Source organism: Protomyctophum parallelum (assembly GCF_964188405.1).
Source record: "Protomyctophum parallelum genome assembly, chromosome: 10".
Classification (NCBI taxonomy): domain Eukaryota; kingdom Metazoa; phylum Chordata; class Actinopteri; order Myctophiformes; family Myctophidae; genus Protomyctophum; species Protomyctophum parallelum.
The window spans coordinates 9,437,800-9,451,729 of NC_139704.1; the positions used below are offsets into that span (position 1 = coordinate 9,437,800).

Sequence of the window (13,930 nt, forward strand, 5' to 3'; positions counted from 1 at the left end):
CATATCGTTGTACAGTGTGTGGTAAATGTTATAGCAAAAGCGCAGGTGCAAATAATTGTTTGCAAGAGCACAGAAGTAGAAATGGCATGTAGCTGGAGGTATTGTGGAACAACATTGCTTTTATAGGTTATATTGATATTATTTCTTTACCGTACTTCTTACCTGTGCCAATACATACCTGCCTATCTGCTATCCATGTGTCACGTTTACTGCTGTTGCTGCTATGACTTGTATTTCAGAGCATCCTGTTGGCCACTGTCACCTACTAGTATGAACAGAAAGAGAGCGCTACGGATGGCCCAGGGCGAGAAGTTTTGTAATGCTTTTTACATTGTATTTTACTCATTCTGTTGAATTCTATTCATATTTTTGATGACCAAAAATATTTTCGCAACCCCACCGTCAGTGTCCCGCGACCCCAACTTTGGGAACCCCTCCTTTCAAATTGGCGAGGCAAGGGAGAGGAACTTATTGTTCCTCCCTTAGTCAAGTGACTTAAGTGCCACCTCTTTATTATAACCCCCTCCTTTTATGTTTTATTATTTTTAATTATTACTTTTTATGATTAGAATTTTGTTATTTTTCATGTGATGATTATGAATTGAATACTCAGGACCTGAATGGAAACGGCAAGGAAAATTTCGGTGATATCCTTTTGGTTTTGGACCAAGTGTTTGACTGTACTCGGGAGTCGGTAGGCCTACTACAAATGACAGAGTTACCGTGTGGTGGTTCCCAGGGGCGCCGGCGAGCCGCCCCACGTCCTAAGTGATTGAGAAATTACAGTTACTGTGCGGGGGTCCCTCTACTGTGTGTACTGTACTTGTGTGTGTGTTAGGCTGCGCAACTGACATTTGGTTGTGAAAACCAACCAAACGCTATTTCATACTCAGACAGACAGTCCCAGCCAGGCAGGGACAAATTATCAAAACAAGAAAATAAACACAATAACCATATACAAAATATTTTTTTAAGATCCTTGACGGAAACAGTATACACCACAAATCTGACCTGTGCAGTTCTCTAAGACCCCTTTTTTATGTTAAAAACAAAACAAATATATATAATAAAAATAAAAAATAGTAACATATGTGCATGTTTTCTCTGTAGTAGAAAAGTTAGTGAACAGCTTCACAGTAGGTAATGTTCCAATGGTGCAATTCATGGCTATGTTCCATATATACGACAAATTTAGTTTAAAAAGGTGCAATTTGAGCATAATGGTGTGAGTTGCGGTTGGGATGGCTTGCGTCCTTCATAATTCCACAAGCTTTGCTGACAAAGATCGTCATACAGGGCTTTGATGCATTCAGCTGTCCCCACAACCCTCTGCATTGCTTTGCGGTTGACGTCGTTGCAGCTGCCATACCAGGCAGTGAAGCAGCCAGTCAGGATGCTCTCTGTGGTGCCTTGAGTGATGATTTTGACTGATACTTTATTTCAAAATTCACCGTAGAAACTGAAAGATAACTAGAAAAAGTGCCCTTCTGGGCACAGGTCTCCACCAGGTTATCCACAGATCCGTGCAGTTAGAGGTAAAATTGTTCATGTGGCATTTCGTCCTCGGCCTAGTGGGAATGTGGGTGCACAATTTCACGGAAATCACGCGATGTGTTCATGATTTGCAGCATTTTGTTTGAAACTGAGCACTCCTGTGAACTTTGGAAGCCAATCTTAACCAATCAGGATGGAGTCTGAGAAATCTGAAAGACCCGTTTCGTTGAATGGCTCTAGAGAGACTGTGTACTAATTTGCGTGATGTTTGGACAAAATCTGTAGGTGTACTGTGAAAAAACTTGTTTTGCACAAAGCGGCCTCCTGGTGGCGCTATAACAGGCCGTTCTGGAAAGTTTGGGGCAGAGGTTCATCGTTGGCATCCAGGGAGTGTGTGTGCAAAATTTGGCATCGACCGGGTTAACGGTGGCCGAGATTAGCTGTTCACAGACACACGGACGGACACACACACGGACGGACGGACGGACACACGGACGGACGAAGTGCAAAACATACTCTCCCCACATGCCTTCGGCCTGGTGGAGACATATATACATAACATAAGTAAATCAATAAATCCATAAACATAAACACAGCAAAGGTTGAGACATAACGGTATGCATATAGACCTAAACAAACAGCATTAATGTTTAATCACAGATCCATAATCAAAGTTAATCACGGTTTACTTTTTACTGTGAAACATAACTCAAAACCACCTTTGTATCAACCATGACAAACCCAGATTGGATTTGAGTATAAAAAGCGTGAGGGCAGAAAGTAAGGACGCCAATTGTGATTGGACGCTGAGAAGTGAGGATGCCAAATGTGATTGTCCGGAATGTGATGATGTATGATGATGGGAGCACCCCTCACTTCACACGGGTGCAAATAACATAATCATACAGACATACTATTACTACTGTAAATTCTGTAATACCCCAAAACATGCTTCAAAGTTTGTGTGCAGCAGCCAGCAGTGTATTCTGGAAGTATGGATCGCCTGGGGTGCACCTGATGATTGGAGTACCAGTTGGGAGGGGTGTGTGTGGTTTGTTGTAAATGTCTCTATATTATGGCAGATGGCTTCCAAACAAAAGAAGTACAAGACTATAGAGCACCGACGTCCTGACGTCACTGTCAGTAGAGGGCGTCAATCCACAGGTTCGTGTACTTTTTATTTGCATTGTATAATATAATATATAAAAATAGTAGTAGCCAATACCAGGGGTCTTCCACAGGGGGCAAATGACCCCTAGGGGGTCCTCAGAGTTACTACAGGGGCCCACCAATTAAACATTAAACCACTTAAACCATCACCCTTTTCCAAGGAGAACTTTAGCCAACAATAGCTGATGGTTGTAGTTTGAGCTTGTAGATCAGCTATTTTCAAAGTAAGGTGCCTCAGACCCAAGTGTAGCAAATATTGCTGCTAAATAAAGATCTGTTTCTCCTGTCTCATAGATTAGTGTAAGATCTGCAGGATGCATTCAACAAACTCATCAAAACGATGATGGCTGGCTATAATGAGGGACACATTGTCTTTGATTGGTACATGAATCAGTCTTTAAAGAATAAGACTCGACAGAAGAGAGCAACTTCATCTGTAGAATACGAAATCCATCCAGAGATGAAGCTCACCATGTCCATCAAGGAACTCCTGTCTGCATCATCAACCAAGAGGAAGCTGACATGTGTGTTAGGCCAGGGACTGCTTGAGTATTTCTCAAGGGACAGCTCTTTCACGCTGGTTGTCATAATGATAACTTAATCAAGAGACGTGATTTTGTGGAGGTGCACACACATGAAGAGGCTGATACCCTGATTCCTCATCAAGTCCTTGCCTCTGCTGCTAATGGTGCTTTGCGAGACATATGTGTTTGGTCACCCGACACTGATGTTCTCCTGCTGTTACTTGACTTGGTGTCTTGTGATTGCATTGCAGCTCCAACTTCTCTGAAATTTTCAACAGGCAAAGGTACAAACAAAAGGGAAATAGATATATTTGAACGAGTTCAAGCTCTTGGACGTCACAAATGTCAAGGATTCCTGGGCCTACACAATTTTTCTGGTGCTGACTGGGGAGGAGAATTTGTTGGAATCTCAAAGAAGACATGGGTCAATGCCTACTTGAGGCTTGATGATGATGATCCTGCCATTAACTGCTTCAAGGACCTTGGAAAGGGTTCCATTCCTCCTGAGCTTGTTAACGGCAAGCTTCCATCACCATTGGAGTCATTGGAGCATTTTGCATGCCGTGTTTACAGTCCAAAAGGTCCAACAACCTTGCCATTACTCAGATGGGAACTATTTTGGTCAAAGAACTTGGAAGGTGAGATGCTACCTCCAACTCGTGCTGCACTGCTACCACATATCCTCCGTGCCAACTACATCACAATGCGGGATAAGTCATACCTGACAAATTGCCCTGAGCTAGCTTCCACCAATCGAACAAAATGGATGGAATTCAGATAGTGGAGGGTATGTTCCAGTCAGGTGTCTTGCCCTCCCTGCTCCAAAGGCAGTACTTGAGCTCATCAAATGTGCTTGCAAAGCAGGTTGCAAGGGATGGTGCAGCTGCTCAAACAATAACCTGCCTTGCACTCCTCTCTGCAAATGCTATGGTGGAGACTGTGTCAACACTATTAGGGAGGACATTCAAGATGATGATGACGAAGATGAATAGATCCTGCAAATAATGTATTGTAGGCATAATTGACCATGGGCTCTTTAAGAGGATAGGTGTGTGCGTGTTGTGTTGTTAGTGTGAGTGCAGTGTGTGAAATTAATGGACATGCATAAAGTGAGAAGTTGCAATACTTTTATTCCCTGCAGTAACACCTGCACCATAATGGTAGAATACTATTACTAATACACTATCAAAGTACTTTACATAAACGCAAGATATTCTAATTATATTCGAAATACTTGCAAAACACATACATGGGTGCAAGAATAGGGGCAAAACTGGTCCCGGACCCCCTGTGGAAGACCTCTGGTATTAGCTACTACTCATTTTTGTAATCAGTGCCCAGCTACAAAAACTTTTAATGCTTATATTATTATCTAATTTGACATTGTTCTGGAACAGGAGCAGAGCGAGGAATGTGTACTGAGATTAGTCCGGGGGGTCCCGGGTGAAGAAAGACCCCGACCAAAAGTCAGAAAATATTATTCTGGCTACTTTCAAAGTGTAAGAAATCAACTCAGAATATAAAAAAACCTATAAAACAACACTAATAGGTAGTAGAGGACCTAGCTAAGATATGTATGCGCTTCATTTAGGAGAGAATATCTCAACTGACTAGTTCTTGACTAGTTCCCCTGCGAACAACGTGAGAACTGTGAACAATTCTCTATCCGGGTCGAAATACCCGAAAATGACCACGCCCTTTTTAAAATGACCACAACCTGTTTGCTACGTCAAACATAGCTATATTTTCTAAACCGTTTGTGCGACAGATTTCCTGAGGTGCTCAAAATGTTCAGAATACTCATGACTAGAGATACATATAAATGTGTAAAATTTCTAATTTGACATTTTATGAGAAATCGGCCATAATAGCTAAAACGTCCATTTATTACACATTAACTAACTAGATACAGCAACTGCCATATAGTTATGAACTTAAACATTGCAAACTTAGAATAAATATTCATTTATGTCATGTACTATACATGAACTGATCATTTGGAATTTGAAACATATGAGATTTTATTAAATAAAGAAACAGAGCATTTGATCAAATTAGATTTGATTTCCTGAGGTCCACCCTAACAAACAGACTCCACCAAGTCAATACATTTGGACTACTTTCTGTGGCCAGCCAATCGCTTCAACAAAAGAGTGACACATGAGAGCGACAATGTCCCAGGGTTCACAGCTGTGAGAAGTCCAACTGTAAATTGCAACTTTTATCCTACCACCACAATTCTTACCCCCATCCTTCCTTATCCAGCTACAACATACGATTCAATTCTGACCACGATGATTAACTTTCAGGATGCACTGAAACAAAAAGTGTGATCCCTACGGTGGGTTGTGGGCCGACGAAGGTGTTTACCATATTGCCAAGGAAATCCAGCTCATGAAACCAGACCAATTTGACAATATATTCCTTGGTCTTGGTGGCTTTCATATGGAAAAGATTGTGTTGGCCTGTCTTGGTGCATACCCTCTGGAATCTTTGATGTCCTATAGTTGAGACAGAGTGCTATGGTACTGATGTCATGAAGACTGTAATCTCTGGTTCTCATTATTCTAGGGCCCGCAATGCCCATTCAATGATACATGAGGTCCTCACATCTATGATGTTGGAGGAGTTCCTCTCCAAAAACCCTGAAAGACAAACGGAACTAGAGGCACTGCAGGTTAACTGTCAGTCTAAAGAGTCCATGGGCGAAGAATGGAACACCACAAAGGAGCATGCTAACACCATCCAAGCAGCCTTTCAAGTCTACCTTAAGGAAAGGAACTTTGCTCTTGCCTTGACGTCTATGGTCACCAAAGCTGGCTCCAACTGTGAGGAGATCCACATTGTGTTTGACAATTACAGAGAGGATAGCATCAAGAATGGAGAGAGGGAGAGAAGAGCAAAGTCAAAAGACATGATTGTCCTTGATGTGATAGCACCACAACAAAATGTGCCGGTGGTATTGGAGAAGTTTTGGTCGTCTTCGATCAGTAAAACCACATTCCAGTCATTCTATGTTGCGTGGCTGACCACCAATTATCGAGACGCAAAACCTCTGTACCTTGGTATCACCACAGGCATGGATTGTGTCGGAGGGGTGTGCTTCTCCCTTCCCTCGGCTCAACTACACACACGAGGAAGCTGATGACAGAATGATGTTCCATGTGCAGGACATTGTTAGTCACCGGAAAAGGATTTATATCTCTGACACTGTTATCAGGTGACACAGATGTATTTGTTTGCCTGTTGTATCACCTCACAGTAAACTGGAGAAAACTTGGCCTCCAAGAGGTCTGGCTGATCCGCAACTCAGGGGTGAAAAGGTCAGTACTGACACTCCATGCTATATGCAAAGCGCTGGGAGATAAGCTCACAAAGTGTCTCCCAGCACTCCATGCACTGACTGGGTGTGATATTACAAGCAAAATATCAACCACGCTTGCAGCCCTCAACACTGTCCGCAAAGCAGGCAATTCCACCTTGATCGAACATTTTGACTGCCCACAACTATAGTAGAAAGATCTATGGAGATGGCGGAAACAGACTTGGAGACATTTGATGACCTGCGTTTCGACGCATTTGCGAGCAGTGCCCTCAAAATGGATTTTGAGAGAACTCCTTGCACCGCCAACAATGCGAGGAAACACATCCTACGGCCATATTATCAGCAACAGCTGTGGGTCCAAGCATAGGCGGAGCTTGAACTTGACGCCTGGGGGTGCGACTGCTTGGCCAACGACACCCGATTTTTTTTACCTTTATTTTATTATTTTAGCGTTTTTACAATGCCCTAACCCCTAAAAATGAGTTATTTAGGTAGTACAGCAGCTCACACACCTACACACATGCACTACAGCCATACAACGAGTCATCATATCATAAGAGAGATGAACCCCCTGAACCCCCTCAAGCTCCGCCCCAAGCCCCATTTAGAGATGCCACCAGCATACTTAACGCAGAGTCTTATGGTTTTGTGAGAAGGGACAGCGTATTTGTCCCCGATATGGTGACCTCAAAACCCGAAGGCCTGCCAGATCCGTGCACATGTGGCAAGTGTGCACGCAAGAATGGGTGTCCGTGTCGGGTAGCTGGGATGCCCTGTTGCGTGTACTGCAAATGCAAAGCAGGTGATTGTTGAAAAAACACTAACAACAAATAGGCTAGATGTGGCATATAGAAGCAGCTTGGACTCCTCATGCATAGAAGGAAGCATGAGGTCATGAGGCCCTACCTAGGCCCTCATCAAACCCTGTGCACTCATATATGGCCAGTGCTTCTCGCCCTCAGGCGTCTTACTGGTGTAGTGGTTACAGTTGTATTACTATATTTGTCTGTTGTGCAATTTATCTTCCACTTTTATTATTATTATTATTATTATTATTATTGTGTGCTAAGTGCTCACAATAAGGGCTTTGTGTGTATTCGGTAAATATAAACTTTATTATTACAGGCTCGTGGCCCACAAGGTAATACAGTACATCACAAATACGAGAATACAAAAAAAATAAAAATAAAAAATACAGTACATTTACCCAGCCCCACAGGTTACCACTCTAGACGAGGCACTTATACCAGTGTCCTCTGATGGTAGAAGTGTACCTTACAGAACTACGGCCTGGGTCTGTCAACTGACCAATGATGGAAGGACTAAATGGAGGACTCTGAACAAACAAGTCTTAATTGCTTTTTCTGGTTTTATGCTCGTAGCAGCTTTTGTATTGACCTGTACTTTTGTTTTAACTGTACCCATTCTAAACTGTGAATACAATGTTCAATCAATGGAATGGCACGGAATGGTTTGTAGCACAACCTATTGACCCCTGGAGATCATTGGGGTCATTCACACTGAGCAGTCAGCTCCTTGGGGTCACACACACACACACACACACACACACACACACACACACACACACACACACACACACACACACACACACACACACACACACACACACACACACACACACACATACCTTTCAGTTCAAATACATTTCAAGAAACATTCAATTGATAATTGATAAAATGTATATTAATGAAATGCTCATTTCTTTATTTAGAAACAATCCTTATATGTTTCAAAATCAAAATGATCAGTTCATGTACAGTGTATGGCATAAATGAATACATATTTTCTAAGTCTGCAATATTTAAGTTCATAACTATATGGCAGTTGCTGTATGTAGGTAGTTAATGTGTAATAAATGGACGTTTTTTTTTAGATATTATGGACGATTTCTCATAAAATGTCAAATTAGAAATTTTACACATTGATATGTACCTCTAGACATGAGTATTCTGAACATTTTGAGCACCTCAGGAAATCTGTCGCACACACGGTTTAGAAAATATAGCTATGTTTGACGTAGCAAACAGGTTGTGGTCATTTAAAAAAGGGCGTGGTCAATTTCGGGTATTTCGACCCGGATAGAGAATTGTTCACAGTTCTCACGTTGTTCGCAGGGGTCATATTAGTCAAGAACATTTCAGATATTCTCTCCTAAATGAAGCGCATACAAATCTTAGCTAGGTCCTAGACTAAGGCCTATTATGAAAATCGGACATTCATTGTCTGGCGTACTATTATGGGAGGTCCCAAAATATATGACCCCCCAAATAAGGGGTGAGGGTCGGGAAAATTTGAACCCCATCATTTTATGACAGTTTGGTCCCTATGAAAGCCAAAAAAGGAAAAAAATCACTTTTAGCAAAAAAAATCCTACGGAAATACGCATCGTACCACACTATTAGTATAAGGTCTATGCTTCCCCCCAGGAACAATCATCTATTCCAGCAGATGGCGATAGCGACAACGTTTTAGGTTCGCATAACCCGGAAGCAAAAACAATTCAAAGTATTCATCGTATTCTACGGCTAGGTGTCAGTATTTGTTTTCGATATTGTGTTGTTTTGTGTGCAACACACCGATCGAGATTTGATTTGAGAGCGATGTCAGGAACACAACTGCTTAGGTTGCTCATGGAGGAACGACTGACAGCAGCCGTTGAGGAGGTCCTGGTTCTGGTTGAGAAAACCATCTCTGAATATCAGGACGAAGTTGTTCAGTCGAAGAGGGAGGTCGCCGTGCTGAAACAAGAGATAAAACAGTTGAGCACATTACAGCCTCACGTACAGATATGCAGAACAGGTATGAATGATTATTCATCCGTTCACACCTAAAACTGCTCATTATTCGGCACAAACAAGGGACTAAATTATTTTCGCTCCTATGCCACCAAAATGTGGAACGCCCTACCAACAGTTATTAAGACACGCGAATCCATTGACTCCTTCAAAACAGCTCTCAAAGGGCACCTACGGACGGCTGCAATTCGAAACTGGCCCCCGTAAAATCTGACCCCCCACCACCACCCACCCCTTTTTCCCCTCACTGTATATGTTTCTTTTCCCTTTTTACCTCCTTTATGATGAATTCCTGTTCTCTTTTTTTTCCTTACTATAGAAGTGTCTTTGTCTAAATGTTTTGGACCCTCTTCTAAACAAGTGTAATGCTTAATTGGGTCGTCCACTCACAGTTAACAGTCTTTGTATTGAGTTGTGCTTGAAATGTATACTGTAATTCTGCAAACTGTTAATAAATATCAATATATCATAGTCAAGGGATAAAAAACATTTCTTCACCATGTGTTTGTAATGGTGTGTAGTAACACATTTCACAAAGACTGAAAATCAGTTTCCCAGGGCCCAGAGGAATCCTTTTTTCCTCAAATCTTTTGTTTATTCAAGATTTCAGGGTATAGGCCTACAGTAAATCAAATAATGTACTTACAATATATGTGACACACCCATACAGAACATACCAAAAGAAAATAGGCTCACCTTATGCAGAAATTCTATAGTGTATAGCCTACGCATAGTTTCAATAAACCTACTTTCCTTGGTGGACACACTCAGAGCCCCCCACCTCACGTATAAAATGCACAGAAAGGGCCAGACTCCATTTAATATTTTAGTTACTCCATTGCGCCCTCTACAGATATTGCCAAGAGAAAATCTCTAGGCAAGATTTTTTATGTATTTGATGTATTACCATGTTTTCGTTGTTCTTGCTTACTGTAAATCGCTCTGGATTAAGAGTGTCTGCTAAATGCCTAAAATGAGGAATCTGTGACAGTAGCCTGATAGATTGACAGTTAGATGAAAGACTTCCATGCTTCCACCCAGAAGTGATAAGGAAGGCTCTCTAATTGTAATCGTTACACCCTTGTCAGTTTGCTTGATGTTTAACACATGGAATTCTAGTTGTTTTTCATGGACTAATAATAGGATGTTTGTCTATTGTCTTTTTTGTTGGTAAATTACTGCATTACAGTACATAAAAGTCAGTAATGTTTTCTTTCTCCATCAGATATCCAGTCTCCACCCGTCTCTGTGGAGGTGCATCCTTTACAACAGCTGAACCCTAGGCAGCAGCTGATGCCCAGTTATGAGGACGAGGCTCTTCAACAACAGGTTAAAGAGGAGCAGGTAACAGGTAAAACAAGCATTTAACAGCCACATCTTTTCCCTATCAGATCACTGGAATGAGTTGTGGTTTGATTGTTTGAGTGATTGAATACTTTATTATCAAACTGTACAGTCAGCAAGTACAAGTAAAAAACCACGAGGGCTTGTTTCCACTTTGTTCCTATTTATGTATTTGATTCATAATCAGGACATACAAGACAAAATACATTACAAATCATCATCAATACCACGATCATTACAACGTGTTGGGGCTCAACTTGCTGCTGATACTTTCTGGCAAACTAGAAGACTTGTCTAGGTCCTGTTAGTGTTATGGACTAATATCTTCAGGCAACCCGTAGGTTGACAAGTACTAAGTTACGGATTGCCGATTTAAAGAATTTCTCTCTTATTACTTGCGCAAGCAGAGCGCGCAAGTACCAGTTTACCCAGGACGCGTATGCACCGTCCCAGCACTTTTGTTGCGTATGCACCGTCCCAGCACTTTTGATGCGTATGCACCGTCCCAGCAAATGACATAATGACTACTTGTGTCTGATATGGCAGTGGTGCAAGATTACATACATGTATACATAGGAGCATTACCTTTAATCCTCCCGACACAAAAACATATTGTCATTACGTCACCGCCATCGAAAACCATTGGTTTTATCAGGCACAACTAGTCATTACGCCATTTGCTGGGACGGTGCATACGCATCGAAAATGCTGGGACGGTGCATACGGCGCATGAAAAGTGGCGCAAAGTAATCTTTTACATGCATAAAGTAGGTAGGTAGCAAATAGTTAAACCTAATAATTCAACATTTCAAACGTTCCTTCACAGAAAAAGTACTTTTTAACAGATCACTGGAATGAGTTGGTGCATTGAACTATTATAATGTCGTTCTCAGGTTTTTGTTGATTGTTAAATTACATCTTCATTGTCAGTAATTGTTTGCTCTCTCTGTCAGATTCCCAGCTAGTTGCTGAGGAGCTGCTTCCTTTACAACAGCTCAACAACCCTTGGCAGGAGCTGATGTCCAGTCAGGGTGATGATACGGTTGTTCAACAGTCCCCACAAGTAAAAGAGGAACAGGTGGACTTCAGCATCATTCCAGAGTTTGTGGCCAGTCTTTCCAACTGTGTGAGAAATGGATTTCCTAGATCAGAAACAAACGGTGACAGTGAGCGGTTCCTGCCTTATACCAATGTAACTATGGCCACAAACCATGATGTTGCGCACAAAAGTAATGAGAGTGAAGGACGGAGTTTGATGATATTTGACGGTGATATTTTCAGCATGGAGCAAAAGATTTGCCGTTTTTGCCAAAAGCAATTTCACAGAGACTCAGACCTGAAAAAGCATGTGGAGGAGAGTCACATAGGAGAGAAACCCTTCAAATGTCCTAAATGTGACAGAGAATTTGCTCGTAGAGACCAGTGGACTGTGCACTATAGAATTCACACTGGCGTAAAACCCCACTCTTGTGCTGTCTGTGGTAAATTGTTTACTCATAGCCACAGCCTTACTGCTCACATGAAAATTCACACTGGTGCCAAACCTCACTCCTGCCCTGTTTGCGGAAAATTGTTTTCTGATCGCTCAAACCGCAATGTTCACATGCGATTGCACACAGGTGTCAAACCTCACCCTTGCCTTGTCTGTGGGAAATGTTTTTCTAACACCTCAAACCTTAAGGTTCACATGAGGGGACACACAAGAAAACTAAACTAATGGACGGGTACAGCACTGTGTGTGTGTGTGTGTGTGTGTGTGTGTGTGTGTGTGTGTGCGCTTCTAGAGATAATCTCACAAATGGCTTTGTGAGATTTCTTCTTTTTTTTTCTTCAACTCATTTGAAACAACAGTATAATATTGGCAGGTGAGATTGTGGGGTTTATAAGGTTAATCTAACCTCATTTAACAACAAATACAAAATAATCATAAAAAGCACACATAAATTATTTGGCAACATAAATATACAACTTTTTGAAATATTTAACTTGAATATTATATGAGGTCTGTGATCATGCTGAAACCGTGCTCACATTTGGAGTCATAAATCATAGATGCATCCAAGACGACTGACGACATCAGTCATCTACGATGTCCGACTCCGCATATAAAGTCTGAGATCCACGCCCAGAACTATGCCTGTGTGGATCCTGATCTGACATAACTTGTTTTGTCTTTACGGTTTACAATAGTTATTGATACAGAGTAAAATACTATTTGTACTGCTGATCATCAGATTTTTTGTTATCTAAAGCGGAAGGTATTCTTATGTACTTTCAATTTAAATAATTGGCCGAATAAAATATGATCTTTAACAACATTTAAAAAATGAAATCTCTTTAATCACATTCTCTTTAATCACATTAGCTCTAGCATCGCACTTCGGTAATGTCATTATTAGGGCTGTCACGATTATGACATTTTACTTGATGTTTAATTGTCGCTCAAATAATTGCAATTAGCATGTTGTTGAACATACTGTAAGAATAGAAATGAGTACATTTTGGTTTGCTTTTAGGTTTCATAAACAAAAGTCGCACTGGGTACATAGGACAAATAACTTACATAATTGAATAACTTTTTATATACTTAGCGGATCTACAAGCTCAACACGCTTTTAGATCGGCTATTTCCACTATTTTTCTAAAGGTTTGAAAATTCTCAACATGAAAATTATTAGAGAAAAGTGGGCTCTGCCTGGTATTCCACTACTGGTGTTCCACTACTGATGTTAAGGAGGCAAGAGGTTTTACTTACTGCAAGTTGTGACTAGTTAGATAGTTGTTAGATCTATTCTCTATTTATGCATAGTTTAAACTATTAACATTTAACAAGCTATGAATAAATCATAAACTAAATTGTTTATTAATTATATAACTGTTAGTGATCGTAATTCTAAAAAAATTAAAGGGAGAAATCACATCAAGTAGGACTTAACACTTTCCCAACCAGGTAAACATTTACATAACAAATGTATTACACTTTCCTAGCTTTACTTACTTTAATAACGCACGGTATGCACCAATCATCATAGTGAGCCACCTACTACATCCACAGCTGGCCTCATCTGACCTTCCTTAGACCAAAAGTACATGTCTTTGTTACAGTACATTTACATTTTCTCGTCAGGACAATATCGGCTTACCAGTTACCATTTCCAATTTTGTCTCTTATTTTTTTCTTTTTGTTACATAATTTCATATTTCATCTATTTAATGTATCATGTAGGCCTAATATGAGTTTTCTGTCCTGATTGGAT

General features: G+C 40.9%; 1 protein-coding gene across 1 annotated transcript; it reads left to right on the top strand.

Moving 5' to 3' along the window:
• The first annotated feature begins 9,080 nt into the window (after positions 1-9,080).
• LOC310865513 (uncharacterized protein) lies at positions 9,081-12,691 on the top strand. Its single transcript, XM_083774657.1, has 3 exons — positions 9,081-9,333; positions 10,555-10,680; positions 11,627-12,691. Exons 1-3 carry the CDS (start codon positions 9,135-9,137, stop codon positions 12,388-12,390), a joined length of 1,089 nt encoding a protein of 362 aa, XP_083630783.1. The 5' UTR covers positions 9,081-9,134; the 3' UTR covers positions 12,391-12,691.
• The last annotated feature ends 1,239 nt before the right edge of the window (positions 12,692-13,930 follow it).

Coding starts and splice junctions, on each gene's coding strand:
- LOC310865513 (XM_083774657.1), top strand. CDS start 9,135: ATGTCAGGAACACAACTGCTTAGGTTGCTCATGGAGGAACGACTGACA. Junction 9,334..10,554: donor CGTACAGATATGCAGAACAG/GTATGAATGATT, acceptor TTTCTCCATCAG/ATATCCAGTCTCCACCCGTC. Junction 10,681..11,626: donor TAAAGAGGAGCAGGTAACAG/GTAAAACAAGCA, acceptor TCTCTCTGTCAG/ATTCCCAGCTAGTTGCTGAG.